Source organism: Pteropus medius, unplaced genomic scaffold (genome assembly GCF_902729225.1).
Source record: "Pteropus medius unplaced genomic scaffold, Ma_sr-lr_union100, whole genome shotgun sequence".
Classification (NCBI taxonomy): Eukaryota; Metazoa; Chordata; class Mammalia; order Chiroptera; family Pteropodidae; genus Pteropus; species Pteropus medius.
Genome location: NW_024352780.1, coordinates 465316 through 483782, shown reverse-complemented (window position 1 = coordinate 483782; position 18467 = coordinate 465316). Strand labels below are relative to the sequence as shown.

General features: G+C 44.7%; 1 protein-coding gene and 1 non-coding gene across 2 annotated transcripts; one reads left to right on the top strand and one right to left on the bottom strand.

Moving 5' to 3' along the window:
* Positions 1-1115: 1115 nt before the first annotated feature.
* LOC120589614 (small nucleolar RNA U13) lies at positions 1116-1219 on the bottom strand. Its single transcript, XR_005649548.1, has one exon. It is a non-coding gene; the product is annotated as a small nucleolar RNA U13 (small nucleolar RNA).
* A 1264-nt stretch (positions 1220-2483) lies between these two features.
* Positions 2484-11038, top strand: PURB (purine rich element binding protein B). Its single transcript, XM_039847092.1, has one exon. The coding sequence runs from the start codon at positions 2645-2647 to the stop codon at positions 3554-3556; it is 912 nt and encodes a 303-aa protein (XP_039703026.1). The 5' UTR covers positions 2484-2644; the 3' UTR covers positions 3557-11038.
* The last annotated feature ends 7429 nt before the right edge of the window (positions 11039-18467 follow it).

The window sequence follows — 18467 nt, the reverse complement described above, 5'->3', positions numbered from 1 at the left end:
TTCTCACCATCCGGGAACAAATGTTCCCTCTGCCCAAAATAACCTACATCCATCTCCACCTGTTGAGATCTGTCCTTGAAGGGTCATTCAATAAATAGTATTGGGACAATTGGTCTTTTGAAGGAAATTTTTTAGATTCTTCACTTCATACCACATACCACAATATATTCCAGATAAACTAGAGTTAAATATAAAATATAAGGATAATGATATGAAATAATTACATATATTAAAACCAAACTGTAAAGACTCTGAAAAAAATGTGTGATTATCTCAAGTATATGAGAGGGTAGAAGATCCTAAGTTTAAAGGCAAAGAATAAAATTTCAAAGGAAACAAAGCAATTGTTGACACTTAACAAATAGACAGCCAGCTATTTCTCCTGAAAAATGGGTTTATGTGGGAACAACAAAGAATTGCAACTTGCGACATGCAGCGTAAGGGCAGGTGAATATGGGCACGGCCAGAGAACAAAGGAGGAACGTTCTTTTATAGAGGGAAGCTGCGTTCAGAGGGGCTGTTGTAAACAGAGAATCTATTGGAGGAAACTGGGAGTTGGAAGTGTGGTGCATTTTCATTGGCTGGGTGGTTGCCAGGGAGGAGAAGAGCCTCCTCCCTCCTGTTGGAGTAGAATAGAAACCATCTCCTGTTGGAGATTGAGCCTATGGCTCTTCCTGTTTGGGGTAATTGACCATGAGGAGTGGAGCTGGAGAACTCCCCTTACAGGCCCTTCCCACTCCAAGCCACATGGGGTTTGTTTGTTAATCTTCACACAATAAATCTAACTCTAAAATAGAACTTGGCTTTTTAAAACCAGACTGATAAATGAACGGAGGGATAGAGAGCCTTTCTCATGAACTGAATGTTGTGATTCCCCACGCAGGAAAGTGGTTTGATGAGCAAGGAATTATAGAAGGAGCTTTGTGGATATCTTTTATAAAGGCCAAGTGATGCCTGACATCACATTCCTTCCCTGGGCATTCCCAGTGTCCAAATCCTCTCCCAGACTGAAACGTTCAAGGCCCCAAATTTCATGTCTTCCCCTGGATTCTCCTGTGTTTGGCCGAAACTATTATTCTAATCCTGTTTGATGAGATCTTTTTTTTTCCTTCTCATGTCAGACAGGTAATGTGCCCATGTCATAACAAGGTTTGAGGGAGGCACCTCTCCCACAATAGCATGAACACCCAATCATCACGCCTATGAACTACAGCAGGATCTAGCTGGGTCTTTTTTATGAAACAGAAGAAGGGGTGATGAATACTTAGGGAGAACTTTCTCTGTGCCTGGTTATGGTGCTTTATCTGCTTTATCTCATTTATCGACTATAAAACAAAATCGACTAGGTATTCTATCACCAGAAAGGATTTACATGAGAAAAAGAAAGGACTGCAATCCAGTAGGTGTATGCACTGGGAGCCACAGGGAGGAAGAGAAAAAAAGCAGGAAGCCCCTCTGAGATGGAAGAGCACGTTAAGGGGAGGGGCTGTTACAGTCACAGAGCCGTTTCCTAAACATAGCTTTTCCTGTAGGTTGTGACAGCTGCTCCCTCAGGCCCTCCTGATTCCTGTGTAGGTTAAGGTCTTTGCCGTGAATCTCATCACATTTAATTCTTATAGCAACCCGAGGAGATAGGTATTATTCCCATTTAACGAGTGGAAACAACCGCCCAAGATCGCACAGCTAGTATGAGATTCAGTCCCAGAACAAGTGACTCTCCTCCCATAGAAAGCCGTACTTTTTACTTCTTTAATCCATTCCTGTTTGTACATACAGCGACACGTGAAACGTGTTCTTCTGGGTTAACATGTAAAGTGGCTGTCAGTGCCTGTACAGGTAGGTGTTTGATGAAAGCTAAGGCCTCCCTTAAGTTCTGCACTGCATCCCCATTACAACGTCTCAGTTCAGGCCTTCATCACTTTTTCCCTAGATCGTCATCATGGATGTTCTAATGCTCCAGGCATTTCGTGGTATTCTACGAGCTACGGCCGCGTCCACGCTTGAGCGCTCACCGAAACTTAGGTACCATGCTAAACGTTTTTCATGGATGACTACCCGACAATCCTGTTAGGTTAGTTCTGCTTTATTTTGAGGGGAGATGACCCCAACATCCTCCCCCGCCCACGTGAATGTCCCTCTCTTTACATGCAGGAATAACGGAGGTATAAGTTGTCTACAATAAACGCACTTATTTAAAGCCTACACTGCCACGACTTTTGGCACATGTGTGAAACCAGTACCACAAACGACACGCAGCACATTTCACTCCCCGCGACGGTGCCTGCGGCCTTCCCACCCTCCCCTCTCCCAGCGCGCCCGGGCCGCGACGTCACTGGCCGGCGCCCCGCCGCCGCGGCGCGCGGCGCCTCCGGCCGCGAGGACGTGGTGGGCGTGGCGGGCAGCGTCACGCGGGCGCGCGCCGGAAGTGGGCGAGGGCCGAGCGGAAGTGGCGGGGCGGGGCGCGGGGGCGATGGGGGGCGGTGGCGGCGGCCGGCGATGAGCGGCGGGAGCTCGTGAGAGGGCCGGCAGCGAGGCTGGGGGGCCCCGGAGAGCGAGCCGCAGGGCGGAGGGCGGGGGCGCGAGCGCGGCGGGCGGCGGGCAGCGGCCAGGGCGCGGCGGCGGCCAGGGCGCGGCGGCCGAGAAGATGGCGGACGGCGACAGCGGCAGCGAGCGCGGCGGCGGCGGGCCCGGCGGCTTCCAGCTCGCGTCCCGTGGCGGCGGCGAGCAGGAGACGCAGGAGCTGGCCTCGAAGCGGCTGGACATCCAGAACAAGCGCTTCTACCTGGACGTGAAGCAGAACGCCAAGGGTCGCTTCCTCAAGATCGCCGAGGTGGGCGCGGGCGGCTCCAAGAGCCGCCTCACGCTGTCCATGGCCGTGGCCGCCGAGTTCCGCGACTACCTGGGCGACTTCATCGAGCACTACGCGCAGCTGGGCCCCAGCAGCCCCGAGCAGGTGGCGGCGGCGGCGGCCGAGGAGGGCGGCGGGCCGCGGCGCGCGCTCAAGAGCGAGTTCCTGGTGCGCGAGAACCGCAAGTACTACCTGGACCTCAAGGAGAACCAGCGCGGCCGCTTCCTGCGCATCCGCCAGACGGTGACGCGCGGCGGCGGCCCCGCGCCCGGCGGCCTGCAGAGCGGCCAGACCATCGCGCTGCCCGCGCAGGGCCTCATCGAGTTCCGCGACGCGCTGGCCAAGCTCATCGACGACTACGGCGGCGACGACGACGAGCTGGCGGGAGGCCCGGGCGGCGGCGCGGCGGGCCCCGGAGGCGGCCTGTACGGCGAGCTCCCGGAGGGCACCTCCATCACGGTGGACTCGAAGCGCTTCTTCTTCGACGTGGGCTGCAACAAGTACGGGGTGTTCCTGCGCGTGAGCGAGGTGAAGCCGTCCTACCGCAACGCCATCACCGTCCCCTTCAAGGCCTGGGGCAAGTTCGGGGGCGCCTTTTGCCGGTATGCGGATGAGATGAAGGAGATCCAGGAGCGGCAGAGGGATAAGCTCTATGAGCGACGCGGCGGCGGGGACGAGTCTGAGGGTGAGGAGGTGGATGAGGACTGAAACGCGCAGCTTCCCTCCGGGCCTCCCCACCCCGCCCCCGCCGCTAAAGAGCTCCCCTTCCTGCTCATCCCCGGTGATCTAGCTGAGGGGAGCAAGGGAGGCCCCACAGGGAGAGAACGAAGTTCAAAGCAACGTAGCTAATTACGAGAAATAACCACGAGAGAACAGTCACAGACGATTAGAGAAAGGCAGCAGAGTTCCAAGGAACTGACGGCAACTTGCGAAGAGAGAACAACAGCGTCTCCTCACCTGAGCAAAACAGCCTCAGCTTCTGTGGTTTCCCAACGGATGTTCCTGAACCCACCAGGATGACCCTCACGGGGAAAGGTCCCCGCACGTCCTGGGCCAAGGACCACCTCTGAGTCACCCAGACCCCTCGAAAACAGCTGAGTTTGTGTTGTACTTGGGAACCTGGTCTGAAGATCTCTCCAGACCTCACTGTTGCAGTGTCTGTTCCTTCACCTCCCTTGAAATCTGCATTTTGGATCTAGGTCTTCATAGAATTCCTGAGAAGAGAGAGGCATTTGGAGTTACCCAGTTCTGAGGGCACAGGTTTCGTGAAAAGAAATGCAACTTTAAATAATCATGGACGGAACAGAAGAGTTCAAGAAGTCATGGGGGAATACAGCAACAAAGTGGATCTATTTTGTTTAAAATAGTTTTGCATGATACCTGGACCGAGGCCCGTGTCATTTCTTTGCAGAATTCTGAGATGCATATGGATTCAGATGTCAATCCTTGAACTAGAATTCATTATTAAGAATTTTTAAAAGTTGGGAAATTTTCTTGAAGATGAAAGAGCAGTTTTACATCGGGGGTTGCTGAGATAGGCACAAGAAAAAATCAGGCATAAAGCACAAGGAAAAAACTGTTTGAGTGGATTGGTTGCTGCTCACTAAAGTTCTTCCCCTGATCTCTCAACGTGGAGGTCATTACCAAGAAATGGCTTAGGTACGGATGAGAGCCAGGTCCCTGAGGCTCCTCCACGGAAGCCAGTGAATTATGGCTAATTTGGCTTTTTCGGCCACCGGTTGGCTGGATTTTAAACCATAGAACTTTAAAAAAGAACTGTGTGGCTGCAAGCCTGAGCTTTAATGAAATATATGTCCTCACAGAAAAGTTTAAAATAACCAAAACTGAAGTCTTCCTCTGTCTTCAGTTTTAATCTGTGGATTCGTTTGAATATTAAAGATCCTCAGGTTCAGAATTCCAGCATTTATTCTTTTAAAATAAATTTTTAAGAACTTGATCCATTGTATCAGTACCTCACAATCGAAGTTGGCAAATGGTGGATGTGTGATTCAAGCAGCGTGCCCTTTGGAAGCTGAAATCCATCTGAATGGAGCCGCAGCGAACATGAGTATGCTGACTATATCCTGGAAGCATTTTTATACCATCTTGAAATTTCAACAAACTGGCTTTTGCTAGTTTATCCAGCTGTCTTTCAAGAATAAAAGTTGGGGTTTTCAAGGATCGCCTCATATATTTTAAACGGATTTTCAGTAGAAATGAATTTTATTAATCAAGTTACTCCCACCCCATCAAAAGGTGTTCCTAGAAATGTCACAGATCTAGGTAACTTCGAATCGAATGGGAGCTAATGTGCTTTCCAAAGTTTTCAGGTATGCTTTGTGCGACACCTTCTCAACCAGGAGGCAAGTAACCCCACCTCCACAATCCTAGTATTTTTTTTAACTGCATGACTGCCCTTTATTTGAGCTGCCTTTTAATTTATTGCTTACCCTTTTTATTACCTTATTTTGGTATTATTCAATATATACAATCTTTTTGTATTTATTGGGAAAAGTAATATACAAAAAGGTCGTTTTCATGCATTGTGGCTGAGAGGGAGGGAAATAATCATGTATATAAAATTAGGCTTTTTTAAAAATTAGACTGATTCAGAATATTGTTAATCTTAGATTTTTTTTAAAAAAAAAAAATGGAAGAGCCACAAACATTGGTGCCCTTTCCAGACTATTTCTCTACTCATCATCCACAGTAGACTTTTTAAACAGATTTTTTTTAAAGCTTTTCTTTTTTAAAATTTTTTCTCCGTTGCAAAGAATGTTTCCTAAATTGTATGGGAGCAATAGTATTTTCGATGTTTTAATGACATCCGTATACTTGTACTGTATTTTGTACTACAAGGCAGCTGTTTTCAGTAATGTCCTGCTGTATTTACCTATGTGTTTTGAGTGTTTCTTTGCTGCGGAGAACAAAACCCTGAATAGTTTTAGTAAAGGAGCTGAAAAACTAGCATTAGGTTAGCAGAAACTGTTTAAGTTTCAAACTCTGAGGCAGCAATGAGAATTAAGGTTGCAGCTATTAGTTGGTTGCTGTAACTTTTTCATTTTCAAACCATGTCTAATTCCTGTACAGACCAACTTGTTTTCTTGCTTCAGTGGTGGTTCTGTTGCTCCGCTGCAGTGAGCCAGTTCAATTTTGCAAAGGTGCAGTACCTCTCCTTTTTAAGGGGTTGGTTTATTCTTTTTTCTTTTCTTTTTGTTTGGCTGAATTGCAGTAACTAGCCTTGCCTTTCTATTCTGTAGAAATGACAGGGTCTTCACAATCCTTCACCAGTGGCTACTAAGCTATAATTAGCTGAATAGAAAGAATGTGGAAGTGGTCTGAGGCATATGGAGTATATGCCAAGAACACTACCATATATGGAATCAGCTTTGGTTACCAGAGAAATTTTCTTAGTCATTAGACCATGTAACAGTAATATATCATATGTAAATCTTTAGATATCAATTTGAGAATCCTCCAAAAAAAGGAGCAAAGAATGCATAAGCTATGTGTTGGAAAAGTAATTTATATTAAAATTTTGACCTGCCTATGTAAGATTAAGTGGTAAATGTCATAGTGGTGGGTTTTAAGTCTTAACCAATCTCAAAGGTTTGTTTCTCCTGCAGGGTTGGTTGGTGGCCTCTCTCCGCCGCAGGAAGGTTACAGAAGGGTGTGGGTTGATTGTAGCATTTCACTGTTCCTCGCCCCAGTCACTAGGGACAGTGGAAATCTGCAAAGCACAGACACTACACTTCGGACGCGTGTTTTGTTAAGGCGACATGAACGGGGCCGTCTTTCAGAACTCGGTCGGAAGTGTTGCCTGTGAAAGGTGATGATCTTTGTTAAATCCAGGCAGAAAATGTTTTGGTTTGTTTTTCAGCCCCTGCTATCAACAGTGATTTGGGGCTTGTTTTTTGACTTTGGCAAACATTCCAGCTAATGACATGTTCAAAATCATCATATTCCTGAGAAGTCGGGAAGTAAAATTCCTTTTCCAGTAATTGGCAGTATGTTCATTTCTGAGACTACTGCAGTTACAGAAGTGAGACGTCCAAATTTTAGAAACAATTACAAAAGCAGGACTCTAACATCCTATGATTGAGTCCCTCCTGGTTTCTGTTGTCTCTGCCACTTGCCTGGAATGGTACTTCTAATCAGAGGAAGTTGTCAGTGCATATGCTACACAGAACAAAGTGTAAACAAAGTGGATGGCACCAAAAATCAAAGCGAAAACCAAACCAAAACCCAGACACCCTATGTTACTGTGGGAGGCATGTAGGTGGTACAATGACTGTGGCTGTGACACACACGGCTACTTGTCAAGTCACTTTCCATAATTATTTACTGCAAAGTGATTGAGAGGCTTTCCGTGTAGGCAGCCATTAACCTCTTTCCTTTGTAACCTCTGGATCACTTTGCAGTAAATTGCAGGTCTTTTAAGAGATTCAAGCTTCAGTTTTCTCAAAACAAAACAATTATCCTGTCTTATCTGAAAATGCAGGGTTGTGGGCAAAAGAGGCTGGTTATAATAATGCCCTCATATTGAGTGGTCTGTAAATGGCTGCACACTTCAGGCACTGTTGATGCTGAGGATGCTTTGTTAAATGTAACCTTGACTGGCTTTACAGGGGGGTAGAGTGATCTACACAAGGTATTGAAAGGTGACAATTCGTTTACATCTACCTTGTTCTTGAGGTGGATGAAATTAAAGAGAGGCTTGAGTGTGTAAGCCATGCACATAAATATTCTTCACTGTAAATTTTGTTTTCATTTTAACCCAATTATGGTACTTTGTCCAATGCACAACTGATCTCTCAGTAGATATTCATTTGAAAATAGTGTGGCCTTGATCGGTTAGAAGGGGGAGGAGAGAAGTGACTTTCTGCTTATGTAAAACTGACTCGCTCGCCGAGTGGCTCTGCAGCACTCTTAGTGTCGAACGTGTTTGTTGTTGGTCTCCTTATTGATTGGGGAAACTTGATGTTTAGGTCCTGGAGTTATTAAATAAAATTGAGTTGTCTTCTGTGTTTAGGGAGTATCAGAATTGCTCTGATAGAGACAAAGTTCACTGCTTTGATGTCCAGTGTCAAGTTGGAGAATATATACAGTAGTGTAAAATCCCACTCTTAACTCCTAAAAACAGTTTTAATTTAGTACACCCTGAAAGTCCCATGCATACGGCCTGTTCAGAGAGCAGAGCCTCCCATCTCTTTGCTCTTTTTCCATTTTGTACTTCATTTGAGGAAGTGTGGAGTGATTTCACATTGCATATTGCCATTTTAACCCTGACATATTTCCCCAAGATAAAGCACTTTTTGATCATGAAATACATAGGATCTTTGTGTGGTATGGTTTATGGTCTCCCGGGCTCCCCCAGATAATCTGCTTTTAATAACATTGTTCTAACTCTCTGTAAGCAGAGTACAAATCTTTGCTAATGTTAGAAAGTTTTGTGGGATTGATCCAGAATGCATTTGCTAGCTTCCAAGGGAGAGGGAGAGAGAACAAGGCTGCATTCACAATTTAGTACGTTCCTTTCCCTTGAGCCTTAAGATAACTTTTTTTTGGTCAACAAATAGGCACTGAAGTTATAGTAAATGAATGAGATTATCAGTTTTCAGGGCTGTTTTTAAGAGTACTGTTAGCCAATCAGCTGTCTTCCTAAACAGTTGTTATTCCCATCGAATAAACTGGATAATGGGTGCATGGGTGGGGCTGAGGGGGAATAGTTTGTAGAAAACAAGAAAAAAAACCACATTTACCTTAAAATAGAGACAAATTAGAAAAAGGTGCATGTTGATGACTTATTTGAAATTCCAAATATAGGGTAGAAATGGCAAATTATAACTTCATTTCCCATTTTTAGTCAGAAAAGCAGGCATTAATTTTCAAATGTTAGACCCCAGAAGTTTCAAGAGATAGACTCCAGATGGTGAGTTCTCTTGATACAGCTAAGTTCGTTATTTGAAGTCACTTCCCAGTACTCCGTCTTAACACTTAGTTTCATTACTGATAGGATTTAACAGATTCTTATTTCAACAAATGTGATCCAATTGTCAGTACAGATTGGGGGAAAAAATTGTATCATGAAGACATTACTCAAGTCATTTCCAGTTGATATCTGTACCCGTGATCCAAGTAAGACCTATACGAATGTATTTTACATTTCCCAATGAAGTAGGGAATATACCATCAGTATAATCACCTTTATTTACAATCCTTTCTTTTCATTTAAAAATATTAACCCATGCTTCTGGAATTAGACATTCCAATTGTGATAGGTAAAGCCATGTTAAAACAACAGCAAATGCCACGTCGTAGTCTCACTGCTCAGTAGGACTTCCATAAAGGGGGGACAGAGCTTTATATGAAGCTAAAATGTTTCCTTTCTTCCCATAGGTGATTCTAACAAAAAGGTCTGATGAAAGAGAATATGACTATACTTGTAGTTAACGTGAGATTTTGAGTCTAGGAGCAAATTTCATCTTCCCCGAGATACATGTTAAGTATCCTGTGCTGTGGATAAGACAGGGGTGGTGACACCTTTAGTAGGACAGAATGTGGGCCGAGTATTGGAGAGAAAGCAATAATCTGTCCACTTTCACTGTCCATTAGCGTATTGCACAAGACACAAGTTTGTCTTTTTTAATCCTACCTTCTGTAACTTCAACAGTTAACACAAGAAAATTGATTTTAGACCACCTCTTATTTCTTGAAGGCAAGCTTTTGTCCCCAGTCTTACTGTGTCACAAGATCAAGCTGATAAAAAAAAAAACTTTGTTTGGAAATGGCATGGCAAGTGGTGTATTTTTCCCCTCCTAAAATTAATTTTTCAGGGACATATAACTATAGAGAGAGCCCTAAGAAAATGGAAAAACAGGATTAAATCACTAAGCACATTTGTAGGAATTTGGGAGTTTCATTTGAAAGTGTTCAGATATGAGGCATAAACCCTCTCCTCCCTGCCTACTTGTCACCTATCTACAAAAGGTCTCTGGATTCCTAGAAGTTACTAGAGTGAGCAAGTCCAGGAACTGATTTTAAACTAGTGCAGGGCACACTGACACGGTCAGCGGTTTTGCATAGTATGGTGGTAGTCAAGTATCTTTGAGTTTTTTCCAATGATTATCAATATTTGAGTAATAAAGATTATCAGTGTATTTGGACTTATTTTTTCTAAAGTTCTAGAGAAATTAATAGGGATTCATCCTTCCTTCCTTTTGCACCTTCATGCAAATGTTTTTCCAGGATCATTTTTAAAGTCTATTCGTCTTCTGAGGTGTTTCCAGTTCTCCGTTCTGTAGGAATCGTCCCGGCTGGCCGTGTCTACACGGCTTCCTCAGACTAGATTCTCCCCTTGAGCTGGGGCTGACATCCCGCCGGTCGAGAATCTACAGATGTCATTTGAATGACGTCAAACCAAATCTTGATAGCAAGAGACAGAGCTTCCTGGTCTAGAGGTACAGCTGCAGTTTTGGTTGGAAGTGACTTTCAGAGGGGCTGCTGGCTGCTCGGTCTCTGTAAATACCCACATGCTTGTGCATCATAAACAAGTGTGTGTTCCTGTGTGTGAATTTGTAGGAGTGGTTTCTGCTTCAAGAGGAGCCGCACCTTTTAGTTTTATAAGGTCCCCTCCACTTGTAACCCTATAAATATTTGTAAATAGAACACTAAAATTTGTAGCGATAGGATCAATTTGGGAATATCTGCTGAGAGACCAAAAAGTTCATTTTTTTAAGTACCTTGGTTAAAGAGTAAAGATTATTCCTCTTATTTTTTAAAAGAAGAATGCACTTTAACAGCTGCATGGGCAATTCAAACGAGTCCGTGACGTGCAGCGCCCATTCAGAAATCACACTTCCTGGAAAGCACTCAAAAGCAGAGTCTGGACGGGCTGTCGGTCTCACTGCCTGGAGGGGAAGCTCAGATGGTGGTCGGGCGTTTCAAGCTGAGCAGGGCTGCTTCAAAAGAGCGATGTGAACACAGCCAGAAGCTTCAGACGGCTCCAAACTGCGGGTCCCATATTCAGCACTAACTAGCAAAACTGACAGAAAAACTCAGAGAAAAATGTTTAAGAATCCTTACTGCTGGTGTGTACTCCTTACAATAGCAGACTTTTGCAAATGGAGTTTTACAGTCTATATTTAAAAATTGTATGTTTGTAACAAATAAAGTATGCCGAAAAGTGAACGACAGGCTTGTGCTGGTGTCTCTGAGGAATCCTCTGGTGATGGGGAGGGAAATGCCACAGCACGTCTGCTGGGGCTCAGATGGGCCTGGGGTTGGGCGAGTCCCCACGGAAAGATAACCTGTTGCACGTGGCATCATCTGAAGCATCTGAAGTCTAGCCCGTTGGTTCTAGACTCTGGGTTCTTGTTACCCTTTTCCAGTCAGCAATCTGTGGAGTAATTCAAGTCGCACATCAGCCTCACGCCTTGGTTTGTTTCTCAGACCACTTACCGGTTCCCCTGATTTCCTATATTCTACTGGCTTTTGAGCCCTGTCATTTGCAGTGGTTGTGAGGAAAGCCCTCGTTTCCTTTCGCTATCACTGACTTCTTAGGAGCGGACTAGGAAGTTCCAGTTTGCAGGGACCTTGGGTCTCCTACCCCCGTGCTCGAAGGAAGTAAAATAGTTATGTGGGCGCATCCCAGCCGTGGGGCCAGGTTTCCCATCCCAGAAGCTCCTTCACACTCCGTTTCCTGGAGACCCCAAAGAGCATTGTATCTTCCAGGGCTATATTGATACCTGTCATATTAGAAATTGAGCCATTTTTAAAACTATAGGTTCCATCAGCTGTCAGCAGTGACGCGACCTCATTTAGCCTCTGGAAAACATTGTCAAGTTGTAAGAATGACGTGAATGAGGCAAGTGACAGTGTTAGGAAATTAGTTCCACTTCTGGACTCCTTGGAGCCCTGGGGTCCTGGGGCGGGGGATGGTCTGGGGCAGCCTCAGAACCACGGAAGGAGACCGGGCTGTGAGTCTCGCCTTCTCGAAGACGAAGCTCGTTGACCCTTGAGTCCCTCCCAGGTTTTCTTTATGTTAGAGGCGGCTCTCGCTGTGCAATAACCACCACCCCCCTGCCTCGCACACGCACATACACACAGTTTCCCTGTCACTGTCGCCTCGCAGTCTGGCTGCGGAAGCACTCGGAGAGCCTTGACTGCTGATGCGCAGGCGCCGCCCGGACCAACTGGGTCGGGATCTTTGGGACACAGGGTGTTGTGTGTCATGTCCCTCGTTAAGCCCACGCAGTCGGACGAGCCTGCGGGGTCTCGCGGCGCGAAGCGGAGGGAGGAAGGGCTGGGACTCCGCTGGAGGAAAGCCGAGAGGATCGCCGAGGACGGCGACGCGGTGCCTGCCCACCCACGCCACCGCCCGCCCCGGAAGGGCGCATCCTGGGAAAGAGGTCGCAGATGGAGGCGAAGGGCGTCGCGTCTGCAGGGCCCTCGCGGGGCGCCGGGGGGCTTACCTCGCGCACACAGCCCGTCGCCGTGCGTCGGTCACCTGGAGGGCCCCTCAGACACCACCCACTGAGCGGCTGGTTCAGCGGTCTGGGTAGAGCCTGAGAAGCTGCGTTACTAGCAAGTTCCCAGGTGACGTAGCCGCCGCCGCCGGTCGAGGACCCCCACCTGGAGCCTCGCTGCAGAAATCACAAAAGTCTGGGCACGTTAGCGCACTCGTCACCCGCGGAAGCGCTCGCCCTGGCCTGTCGGTTCTGCACAGCCCTGCGATGCGCAGCTCGGCGTGGAGGTGTCACCGCACAGGTTTGAATCAGGAGCGTTTGAGAGCCGGTGCCTCAGGGAATCGGGGTGTGACCTCTAGTTTGGGTAATCTGTGAGTTAGGGACTCTCCCTGACTCTGCCATCAACTAGTAGTGCGACTCCGGGCAAACATCTTTAACGTAAAAACCCTTACGGTCCTACGACAGTGTCTTATTTCCTGGAGAAGCCCCTCGGACTCGGGGAGACTAGGGCCACCTGGTGGTCAGCGCTGAAGTCCTGGTAACAAAGGCGAGAGGCGGAGCGGTCGGCTCTGCCCATCCGTTTGGCTGCTGGGTAGCTACGTGCCAGGTACTGTAACGGCCGTGGAAGACAAGGGCCACGGTCCATCTCTTACAGCTCAGTGGGTCGGAAAGCGGAGGAGAAAGCTTTTCAGAACTGGGAGGAACTAGGGTACCGCGGACAGAGGTATATTTAGGGTTCAAGAGTTCTAGTTCACAGTGACCTTGGCTCTCCAGGAGGCTGGGTGAGTTGCAGCTCCAGTTTGCCGCGAGGTAACTCCGTCCTCAATGAAAGGCCTCCGTGCGGTCTGAAACCCTAAGCAACCACTTCCCCAGACCCCGGGGAGAAGTGGGCGCGGCCTTGGTGGAGGAGGAAGGAGCGAGCGGGAGTTCACTCAGCCCTGGCCGGTGTTCTTCCCATTTTCCTGTGGCATCACTCATCACGCCGTTAGGGTCTGGGAGGCATGAGGACTCATCCCGGGGCGTGTGCCCCAAACTCACAGCTGGTGAGCACCAGCACTGGGCTTGGACTAGGTCCGGCAGGTGCTTCTTGCCATGCTTCCCTCAAGAGAGGTGACAGGCAGGTTCCCCATGCAGCCCGAGTATACCCGTCTCCCTAGCTAATAAGCAGAGCTCAATCCAAGCGGTAATTTCTTTGCATCTTCATTCCTGACCTGGGCCTTTACTCCTTACAAGAGACAGCCCCGTTGAAACGATAAGATACTCCTAAGCGGGATGTGACTTCTCTTCAACTTCCATGGTACTCTATGGAGACCTCTCAGTGGACCCAGTTCAGGTCCCGAAGTTAGTTAGTGGCAACAGTGAACACACACATAAACCAGTTCTCTTATCTGGTACACCGCCACAGAAGGGGCAACGCTCAGATGCGAGGAGCCCGAGACAACCCGTGACAGGCCCACAGGTACCCGGTGCAGGTCTGCATGACCTGTGACGGCTTCTGCAGAAGAGCCGTCAGATGTACAAATGGGGGCCACACTCATCAGTGTTTTCAAGATACAGTCGGTATCTGAGAACAAAATTAAAATAGTTCCTCAAAGTTAAAAAAGTAAAACAAGCTGATTTGGTTCATTTGTACCAATGACCAAGAACTAACATGCTGTATAGTCTTCTACCAGCGTGAACAGCGTGGGGTCCCCAGTTTAGTTATGAGTTCCCATGGCACCCTGTGTATCTTAAAACCATGGTCTCCCTTACCAGAGTCATCTTGCAGGAGTGGACTAGAACCATATAGGACTCAATATGAAATCAGTGTCATGGAGCCATGTGAACCTGAAAATACTTCCTTTTATGCTATTTTATATTTTCCCTATCCTAAGTGTCAGGTCAAGAAATAGCCAAGTTAATAAATAAGAATGAGAACTGGTCCATTTAGTCAACTGTATATCCCTTTTCTCAGGGGTCATTTTCAGAACTGAGGCTGGGAGGATGGACTCAGCTTCCCTTCTCACTTTCAGGACCCTACCAAGAAGCCCTGCAAGGGCTCTTAGACTATCCCACCCTCAAAACTGTCCTGTCCTTTGCCTCATTTATTCAGTACCTTTCATAATTGGTGGGTGTCTTTTTTGGCAGTTATAACCTCCAAACTTTCTTTTATAATAAAAATTAATGCACACTCACTTCAACAAATGTGAGTGGAGAATCACTAAGAAAATGCACATGCTTTCTCCAAACCCGCCCTTAAAGGTAACTACTGCTGAACACTGTAGCATGCAGCCTTTTGAAAACTTCTGATAATTTTTTAAATCTCAACAGTGTAAAGTGGCCGTCACATGTATTTATGTATTAATATATATTGAAATTTGTTCATATTAGCTCAATGGGTTAAATGACGAAGAGTTCATGTTAGGGATGTTGATGGCTATTTCCTATGGTATTTTCTAACATACGTGCCTTATTATTAACTGTGCCACAAAAGCAACTGTTATGCAGAAATTAAATTAAAAAGTAATTTAATTCTTCATTATTTTAGGTTTCACTCAATCAGGCACAGGCCACTTCATCTTCTCTAGTGGTATTTAAAAAAACTCTTGGGCCTCTGGAGTTTATAGAGAAAATGTCTTTATTTCCTGAGTTCTGATAAACAGCATTTGCTGGTTACGCTTCATAGATCTGTTCTACTCTATGTATTTCCCTTTTAGGTAAACAACTTGCATTTAAAATTAGTAAGTCACTAAATGAAGTGATTCTCTGCTGAGAATTCATTCCATTGGATCCAGGGATCCAGGTGCTCTTAGCTTCTGGGTTATGAAACCATTGTTCAGTTTAGGAATAAAGTGTTGGGTTTTTTTATGTGACCTGCAGTGTGTTTTTTCTCTTTTTATAAAAAAAAAGTCCTGACCCTGCCTACACTTAGCTGCTCCTGATCTTGAAGCTTTGGCTTAGAATTTAGAAAGAGGCTTTGTGGCTATATACCATGTCCCCTGTAATGCAGAATTCAGAATATAAAGGTAGTCTCTACCTCTAGCATAAATGATATAAAAAAAAGAAAGCATGTTACATTCTCAGGAAAAATGGCAGAAAAGTCTTCTGAGGGAAGGGGAGCTGTTGTCAACAATGTGGAATGTTCTAGTCCATAGGCTGCCAATTTTCTGGCAGGAAAAACCCAGCTGACAACATCGCTCAGGCAAGTGAGTCACCAGGACAGTGGATCTCATTTGTCTGCTCCTCATCAGACCCCGCACCTTTTCCAGCGGGGACTGTGAGTATCTTATGGATACAACCTCTGGGCTCTCCCAGTCCTTTGTCAGCTCAAGGTTTCTCTTTTATGGACAGGACTTAGGACAGAACAAAGTGTGCCAGGGATTCTTGGGGTTTTCCTCAGCAGTGTTTCTACATTGTAACTACCACTCAGCCTTCAGAGGCCATACTCTGAGGGAACACTTCAGCATACCGATTCATTTACTGCCAGTTCATTTTCTATGTAAATGAATGAATGAATGAATAGAAGAAAGCAAATTCTCTTTGAGTCCAGCACCATTTGTTGAAAAGACTGCTTTCCCCATCTAGTTTTCTTGACACCCTTGTCAAATATTAACTGACCATAGGTGTATGGGTTTATTTCTGGACTCTTAATCTGTTCCATTGATGTATGTCTATCCTTGTACCGGTATGCCACCTCGATTACTGTAGCTTTGTAGTAAGTTTTGAAACCAAGAAGTATGTGTCCTGCAACTTCATTCTTTTTCAAGATTATTGTGACTATTCTGATTTTTACATTTCCATATTAATTTTAGGATAGTTTTGTCAATTTCTACCAAGAAGCTGGGACTGTACTAAATCTTGTTTTTTTTACCAATGTTTCATAGTTTTAGATGTATATAAGTCTTGTGCTTATTTTGTGAAACTTATTCCCAAGTATTTTACTTTTAGATGCTACTGTAAATAGAAATGCTTTAATTTTATTTTCATTTTACTCATTGCCAGTGTATGCAATTAGTTTTTGTGTATTATTCTTGTATCCTGCACTTATCAGTGTCAGTGCTTTTTTAATGGATTCCATAGCATTTTCCATATACTAGATCATGTTATCTGCAAAGAGGTAGTTTTGCCTTTTCCTTCCCAATTAGCATGCCTTTTCTTTTTGACTAATTGCCTTTACTAGAAGCTCCAGTAGTGATGAATAAAAGTGGGTGAGTAGATATCATCTTGTTCCTGATCTTTGAGGAAAGTATTGTTTTTACCATTAAGTATATTAGATGTGGGTTTTTCACAGAGGGCCTTTATCAGATTGATGAAGTTCCCTTTTAATCCTAGTTGTTTTTATAAAAGTATGTTGGATTTTGTTAAATGCTTTTTTTCTGCCTCTGTTGAGATGATCATGTGTTTTATCCCTTATTCTATTAATATGGTATATTATATTGATTTTCCTATATTGAAAAAACCTTATATTCCTGGAATAAATCCCACTTAGTAATGGTATATAATCTTTTTTATATATTGCTCAATTTGTTTTGCTAGTTTTTGTTGAGGGTTTTTGTTTTGATATTCATAAATGATATTGATTTGTAGAGTTTTCCCTGGTAATATCTTTGTCTGATTTTGGTCTCTGGGTAATAGCAGATCATATAATGAATGGGGAAGTGTTCCATCCTCTTCTACGTTTTGGAAGTTTATAATAAATTGGTATTAATTCTTCTTTAAATATTTGGTAGTATGTGACAATGACTACTGGGCTTTTCTTTGTAGGTTTTCAATTACTAACTCAATTTCTTTACTTGCCATAGGTCTACTCACATTTTCTATTTTTTTCTTGAGTCAGTTTTGATAGTTTGTATCTTTCTAGGAATTTGTCCGTTTTATCTAGGTTATTTAAATTGCTGACACAGTTGTTCAAAAGCATTCCCTGATAGTCCTTTTTATTTCTGTAAGGTCAGTAATGGTGTCTCCTCTTTTACTTCCGATTTTAGTAATTTGAATCTTTTCTTGGTTAGTCTAGCTAAAGATTTGTCAATTTTGTTGATCTTTATAAAGAACCACCTTTACATTTCATTGATTTTTTTTTCATTATTTCAGTACTTCTCTAATCTTTATTTTCTTCCTCTTGCTTGCTTTGAGTTTAATTTTTCTGTTTTATTGTGCACACAGGTAATACATGCACATCGTCCAAATTCAAGAAAACCCAAAGTTCTTGTAAAGAAACTATTCTGTAAAAACATTTGTTGCCCCTTTCCTTTACTTTGGATTTGGTTCAATGTAATCCATTTAGGGATGGGGTAGATGTGAATGTGAATATAAAATAAAAGTGGCCATGAGCCGATGATTGCTGCAGTTGTGTGAGGGGTACATCAGGTTCATTGTACTATTCTCTTTACTTTTGTATATGTTTAAAACTTTCCATAATGCAAAGTTAAATACATATATACATATATCATATGTTTATCAGACAAGGTCCATCCAGTTTCCAGAAAATGGACCAGTTATTTGAACAGAAGGAAGTAATATAAAGTATTTCTAACGGGATATAAAGTTAACTGCTAAAGGATAAAAAGAGAACTCTAAGGTGTTATGGAGGTTAACAACTAGCAGCTACCTTAAGGAAGCAAAGGGAAAATCTCAGAAACCTACAAGAAGGGCTTATGAAGCTGGAACTCAAAACTCTGAGGAAAGAGCTGGCTGGTGAGTGGGGTGGGAGCAACGAGGCTGGCTTGTTTTGCAAGTGCTGTCAAATGGATTCAGCCACTGCTAGTGAAGGCACTGCTGCCAGAGGAAAATGCATTGCTTGGGTGATGCTCAGAGGACAAGAGGAGCAAGTCTCTTTTCCCAACTTTAGCTTGCAGTTCCCCTCTAGTGCTTGCTCTAGGCAAAGCCTAGTAGGGAAGCAGAAGGCAAAGCAGAAGTGTTTGCAGTCCGAGCACTCAGTCAGCATTACAAAGCTGAGTGTAGGTAGGTGGATTCTGTATCCTGATTGACTTAATCAGAACTAGGCAGATTCTGGCTCATGGAAGTAGCTGCCCTCTCACTGAGATCTGGCCTAAACCTCCAGGGATGTCTAAAAAAAAAAAAGTGGGGCTGGGTGGTTGTGGGAGAATCTGGCTGTCCTTTACAAGAGTGGCCAAAATAAAATTTCTCTTAAAGGCTTTGTACTTTGGAGAATA